The 7,378-nt window shown below is 41.1% G+C and overlaps 1 protein-coding gene across 1 annotated transcript; it reads right to left on the minus strand.

Moving 5' to 3' along the window:
- Positions 1-4,813: 4,813 nt before the first annotated feature.
- LOC111887054 (uncharacterized protein At4g06744) lies at positions 4,814-6,530 on the minus strand. Its single transcript, XM_023883274.3, has one exon. It carries the CDS (start codon positions 6,429-6,431, stop codon positions 4,917-4,919), a length of 1,515 nt encoding a protein of 504 aa, XP_023739042.1. The 5' UTR covers positions 6,432-6,530; the 3' UTR covers positions 4,814-4,916.
- Between the last annotated feature and the right edge of the window lie 848 nt (positions 6,531-7,378).

The raw sequence follows: 7,378 nt of genomic DNA on the forward strand, positions 1-7,378 counted from the left end.
TCGAACCTCCACCATAAACTACAGCCACCTGCTACACACGACGACCATTTTTCTGCCATCTATATTAACTAGAATGTCCGGCCGAGAAACCGTTGCCAAACACCCTGATTCCGCTGTGATGACAGCCTTGCACCCCAAGGCTCCTCCCCTTCGAAAGCCGACTCTCAAACCGGCCCTCTTTTTAAACCGCTCTGATACCAATTGTTGGTACAGGCCCTTTAAAACACACACACAACACACACTACTCACATATGATGTGAACGAAAACTTGTTCTTTATATTCAATAAACAAAGTTACAACTAATGCAAGGAAAGCTACTACTATATATACTACTCTAACTATGCTATCTAATCTAGTTAATAGATCATAATCACGTAAACTTACTCCTAAAGTAAAGCTAGATATGGGATAAAACCCCCATGAATCGGTCTTACTTTTGAACAAGTAAACAATTCTTATTTTCCATGTTTATTATTTGTGGATATCCTCCATTTTGTTACCAATACTCTAAGCTACAGGATCATGACCCATTGACCCATAAACAAAACTATTGAACCGTGATCCAATGACCCGTACCTGTGACCCGATAAATAAATGATTAACCCAACAATCACCCTCTTAATCGTTTATTCACACTTTTCACTCACAGCAGCATTTAACCACTTTCTTTTCGAACCAACTCGATTCTTGACTTTTCCCGGACACCCGACCTCCACCTTGGTCACGTCCAAAGTTATCACTAAATCCCGACTTTTCCCGGACACTCAACCAACACCTCGGTCACGTCCAAAGTCCTCCATACCCGGATGTTGTTTGTCACCAGAATCCGTTTTTCTCCTAACACTTTTGTGAAACGAGAGCCGTCTTCCACCGATCAAGAAAACAAAGCAACCCGCTTTTCCCGTCTTCCTTCACCTGCAAAAACGAAACAAACCCAAAGCCACCTGTTTTGACGGATCTTTTCTTTTCGTTTTCTCCCGTAACTTCGGTAACCCTCTCCATTTTCCGGTGACATATCCACAACCTGCCGCCAGAATCATCACCTTGTCTTGTTTGTGATAGCCCCAACCTTTTCCGATCTAACCCGTTCCTATCGAGAGTCCTCTTCCACCGGTCAAGAAAACAAAGCTCCTGCTTCTTCTGTTTTCTTTTACCTGCTGTGAGCAAGCCAAATCAAAACCCACATGTTCTGATTTCTTTCCGCTTCTTTCTGCTTCTGGTTAGGCTCTCTTTAATCGGGAAAATTTCTGATCAAGGATAGAGACTGCATCTTTGCGGTCTTGACTTTATTCGCGCCTCTACTATGAAAGCATCCTCAACAACCATCTGTTGCCATCTCCGGGATCGAACCTCCACCATAAACTACAGCCACCTGCTACACACGACGACCATTTTTCTGCCATCTATATTAACTAGAATGTCCGGCCGAGAAACCATTGCCAAACACCCTGATTCCGCTGTGATGACAGCCTTGCACCCCAAGGCTCCTCCCCTTCGAAAGCCGACTCTCAAACCGGCCCTCTTTTTAAACCGCTCTGATACCAATTGTTGGTACAGGCCCTTTAAAACACACACACAACACACACTACTCACATATGATGTGAACGAAAACTTGTTCTTTATATTCAATAAACAAAGTTACAACTAATGCAAGGAAAGCTACTACTATATATACTACTCTAACTATGCTATCTAATCTAGTTAATAGATCATAATCACGTAAACTTACTCCTAAAGTAAAGCTAGATATGGGATAAAACCCCCATGAATCGGTCTTACTTTTGAACAAGTAAAAAATTCTTATTTTCCATGTTTATTATTTGTGGATATCCTCCATTTTGTTACCAATACTCTAAGCTACAGGATCATGACCCATTGACCCATAAACAAAACTATTGAACCGTGATCCAATGACCCGTACCTGTGACCCGATAAATAAATGATTAACCCAACAATCACCCCCTTAATCGTTTATTCACACTTTTCACTCACAGCAGCATTTAACCACTTTCTTTTCGAACCAACTCGATTCTTGACTTTTCCCGGACACCCGACCTCCACCTTGGTCACGTCCAAAGTTATCACTAAATCCCGACTTTTCCCGGACACTCAACCAACACCTCGGTCACGTCCAAAGTCCTCCATACCCGGATGTTGTTTGTCACCAGAATCCGTTTTTCTCCTGACACTTTTGTGAAACGAGAGCCGTCTTCCACCGATCAAGAAAACAAAGCAACCCGCTTTTCCCGTCTTCCTTCACCTGTAAAAACGAAACAAACCCAAAGCCACCTGCTTTGACGGATCTTTTCTTTTCGTTTTCTCCCGTAACTTCGGTAACCCTCTCCATTTTCCGGTGACATATCCACAACCTGCCGCCAGAATCATCACCTTGTCTTGTTTGTGATAGCCCCAACCTTTTCCGATCTAACCCGTTCCTATCGAGAGTCCTCTTCCACCGGTCAAGAAAACAAAGCTCCTGCTTCTTCTGTTTTCTTTTACCTGCTGTGAGCAAGCCAAATCAAAACCCACATGTTCTGATTTCTTTCCGCTTCTTTCTGCTTCTGGTTAGGCTCTCTTTAATCGGGAAAATTTCTGATCAAGGATAGAGACTGCATCTTTGCGGTCTTGACTTTATTCGCGCCTCTACTATGAAAGCATCCTCAACAGCCATCTGTTGCCATCTCCGGGATCGAACCTCCACCATAAACTACAGCCACCTGCTACACACGACGACCATTTTTCTGCCATCTATATTAACTAGAATGTCCGGCCGAGAAACCGTTGCCAAACACCCTGATTCCGCTGTGATGACAGCCTTGCACCCCAAGGCTCCTCCCCTTCGAAAGCCGACTCTCAAACCGGCCCTCTTTTTAAACCGCTCTGATACCAATTGTTGGTACAGGCCCTTTAAAACACACACACAACACACACTACTCACATATGATGTGAACGAAAACTTGTTCTTTATATTCAATAAACAAAGTTACAACTAATGCAAGGAAAGCTACTACTATATATACTACTCTAACTATGCTATCTAATCTAGTTAATAGATCATAATCACGTAAACTTACTCCTAAAGTAAAGCTAGATATGGGATAAAACCCCCATGAATCGGTCTTACTTTTGAACAAGTAAACAATTCTTATTTTCCATGTTTATTATTTGTGGATATCCTCCATTTTGTTACCAATACTCTAAGCTACAGGATCATGACCCATTGACCCATAAACAAAACTATTGAACCGTGATCCAATGACCCGTACCTGTGACCCGATAAATAAATGATTAACCCAACAATCACCCCCTTAATCGTTTATTCACACTTTTCACTCATAGCAGCATTTAACCACTTTCTTTTCGAACCAACTCGATTCTTGACTTTTCCCGGACACCCGACCTCCACCTTGGTCACGTCCAAAGTTATCACTAAATCCCGACTTTTCCCGGACACTCAACCAACACCTCGGTCACGTCCAAAGTCCTCCATACCCGGATGTTGTTTGTCACCAGAATCCGTTTTTCTCCTAACACTTTTGTGAAACGAGAGTCGTCTTCCACCGATCAAGAAAACAAAGCAACCCGCTTTTCCCGTCTTCCTTCACCTGCAAAAACGAAACAAACCCAAAGCCACCTGCTTTGACGGATCTTTTCTTTTCGTTTTCTCCCGTAACTTCGGTAACCCTCTCCATTTTCCGGTGACATATCCACAACCTGCCGCCAGAATCATCACCTTGTCTTGTTTGTGATAGCCCCAACCTTTTCCGATCTAACCCGTTCCTATCGAGAGTCCTCTTCCACCGGTCAAGAAAACAAAGCTCCTGCTTCTTCTGTTTTCTTTTACCTGCTGTGAGCAAGCCAAATCAAAACCCACATGTTCTGATTTCTTTCCGCTTCTTTCTGCTTCTGGTTAGGCTCTCTTTAATCGGGAAAATTTCTGATCAAGGATAGAGACTGCATCTTTGCGGTCTTGACTTTATTCGCGCCTCTACTATGAAAGCATCCTCAACAGCCATCTGTTGCCATCTCCGGGATCGAACCTCCACCATAAACTACAGCCACCTGCTACACACGACGACCATTTTTCTGCCATCTATATTAACTAGAATGTCCGGCCGAGAAACCGTTGCCAAACACCCTGATTCCGCTGTGATGACAGCCTTGCACCCCAAGGCTCCTCCCCTTCGAAAGCCGACTCTCAAACCGGCCCTCTTTTTAAACCGCTCTGATACCAATTGTTGGTACAGGCCCTTTAAAACACACACACAACACACACTACTCACATATGATGTGAATGAAAACTTGTTCTTTATATTCAATAAACAAAGTTACAACTAATGCAAGGAAAGCTACTACTATATATACTACTCTAACTATGCTATCTAATCTAGTTAATAGATCATAATCACGTAAACTTACTCCTAAAGTAAAGCTAGATATGAGATAAAACCCCCATGAATCGGTCTTACTTTTGAACAAGTAAACAACTCATATTTTCCATGTTTATTATTTGTGGATATCCTCCATTTTGTTACCAATACCCTAAGCTACAGGATCATGACCCATTGACCCATAAACAAAACTATTGAACCGTGATCCAATGACCCGTACCTATGACCCGATAAATAAACGATTAACCCAACAGATAGAACTGTATTGCATGTAAAATGGTAACGTGTGAATTCCTATGAATTCAATTATACATTGTGATGCCTTTACACTTAAGAGATCATTTGATCACAAATAATATTAATAGTTTACTATATATATATTGATAATTATGAACAACACTAATTAACAAAATTTCCTAAGTTTGATGAGCATTACCAATTATTTTTATTTATGAAAAAAGAAATAACAAGATTCGGTCACTTTCACGAATTTTAATCTAATTATTATACACATCAAAGATCGATTAATGTTGCGAAAGTGCACCATAACTTCGCATTAGAGGAGCCGGTGCCGGCGATGGAGTAGCCCATTGAACGTTGGACGCCTCCAGCTGATTACCAGAATACACTTTGGAGCAAGGTACAAATGTCAAAGATTTTTCATAAGCGCAAGAAGGAAGATTCAAGAAGAAATTAGCACAATCGGCTTTCGATCTCTGATTCGGTAGATAGAAAATGCAGTTCATCTTCACATCAAGAACACCTTTGTTGATCAGTGCCCGACACTTGGGCCCAACCCGAGTGAAATAATTATACGAAGCAGTGAAATTCGACAGTTCCGGTAGGTTGCATAACGGCTCCGGCACTTCGTTGTAGAACTTATTGTTAGCCAAGTTCAGAAGCTCCATTTTCTCTAAGCACTGAAGCGAGTGTGGGATTGGACCGGTTAACTGGTTGAATCCAACGTCTAACACAGTGGATTTATTCAAAAGTCCGATTTCATATGGCAAACAACCGGTTAGCTGGTTGTTCAAGAAAAGAACCTCCAGCAGGGTGTTGGAGGCTTGACCAATGCTCCGAGGGATTCCACCGACGAATTTGTTGTTAGCCAGGGTTAGATAAAGCGCCGGCGTGGAGCCAAGGTTTTCCGGGAGTGTTTGCTCGAAATTGTTGTTGTTGATGAAGAGCAAGTCGAGGCCGAGAAGGAAGACTTGTGGAGGAACAACGCCAAAAAAGGCATTGAACCTGAGGTCAAGGAATTCTAACTTCGTGGCATGGAGGACTTGGTTTGGGAAGTTGCCGGATAATTTGTTGTTACTGAGGTCGAGCTCATATAAGTAGCGGAGTGTGCCTATATCAGTGGGTATGGTGCCTGTGAAGTTATTGGAATTTGCATGGAAAAATGCGAGATCTTTTAAACCGCTTAGGAATTCAGTGAGGGTTAGATTTGGGCCATACAAATTCCTGTTGTTGAAGTTGACGCCGGAGATGGTCTTTTGTATAACATCCGGTACAATGTCGCAAATGAACCCTTTGTAATCCCTGCAAATATTGTTGCCTTCCCATGTTTTCGTAATGCCTGTCGGATCGATTGTCACTTTCTTTTTGAAGGCTTGGATGACGTCATAGTATCCTCGTAGTAGCTCGCTCTCGAAACCACTGAAACCATCTGGTGTTGGCCCATGTGATGGCGGATCTGTTGGTTTTGGTGATGATTGTGGACTTGGTGATGGTGGAAGTGGAAGTGGAGGTGGTGTTGGTGTTGGTGATGGTGATGGTGATGGTGGAGGTGGTGATTGTGGACTTGGTGATGGTGGATGTGGAGGTGGAGGTGGTGGTGGTGTTGGTGTTGGTGTTGGTGAACACGGAGGGGGAGGTGGAGGGGGGCAATCTTGATATTCCGGCGGTGGTGGCGATGGAGACGCAGCAGCACCACCTATGATTATCTCAAGTGTTTCTCTAGGAGTAACAGCTTCGCCATTAATAGCAAAGAGATGAATTATGCAAATCAAGAGTAGAATTACGTGAAGGCCGCCCATCTCTGATCAGAGGAAGTTCAGTGGGATAAAAAAAAAAGATAACGAATTAATTTGATTAAATAATAGTCACCGGCATAATACTGATGTAAACTTGTCTATTTCCTCATTTGTTTCCCGAAATGTATTATTTAGTAACAATGACAATTCGCCAGCAAGTATTGGACTATTGGTTCAGCCGATAACCTAGCAAATAGAAAGTTGACAATGAAGGTATCATTTGAAATTAAGATTTGAGTTATTTGTTCATTATTGATTAATTCTTTGGTGGGAATATTATTTATTAAGGTAATTAATTTTTTTAGTTTGTTTACACGTGGATAATTATTTTTTTTATATATTTAGTAATGAATTTTTTTGAAAGTGTTCACATATAACCATTATAATCTGTTGTAACATGTTACATCCGGTATGTGAACCATTTCAATAAGTTTGTTATCTAAATGTGTAAAAAAAATAGTTACCAAAATATGAATAAAACGAAAACTAAGCGTAATTTACACGAACGGTCCCTATGGTTGGAAAATTTTATGCAGTTGGTCCCTAATTTATTTATTTTAAATTTTATGCAGTTGGTCCCTAATTTATTTATTTTTTTAACTTTGATAGTCTTTACTGTTTATTTTTGTTGCGTGCGTGGTCTCTGTCTTACCTAAAAAGACTATTGTGCATTTATTAATTTATTTTTTTAATTAATTTTCTTAATTGTTTATTTTTTTTATATATTTAAAAAAATTAATAGACCCATATATGTCATCCTCCCCAACTTCTCTTTTCCTTTCCATCTTTAGTGTCATCGATGTCTTCACCATCCTTTTTTTTTTTCGGTCCTTCAACTCCGGAGAACCAACACCACAACCTATAGTCTCTTCATCGAATTTTCCACCACTACAACCCAATGCATCACAAAAAGAAGAGATATTTGGTTGTGGTGTTGGTTAGCCGGAGTT

Source organism: Lactuca sativa, chromosome 5, assembly GCF_002870075.4.
Source record: "Lactuca sativa cultivar Salinas chromosome 5, Lsat_Salinas_v11, whole genome shotgun sequence".
In the NCBI taxonomy this organism is placed as follows: Eukaryota; Viridiplantae; Streptophyta; class Magnoliopsida; order Asterales; family Asteraceae; genus Lactuca; species Lactuca sativa.

Bases quoted from the DNA above. Each gene is read 5' to 3' on its own strand.
- LOC111887054 (XM_023883274.3), bottom strand. From the start codon at position 6,431: ATGGGCGGCCTTCACGTAATTCTACTCTTGATTTGCATAATTCATCTC.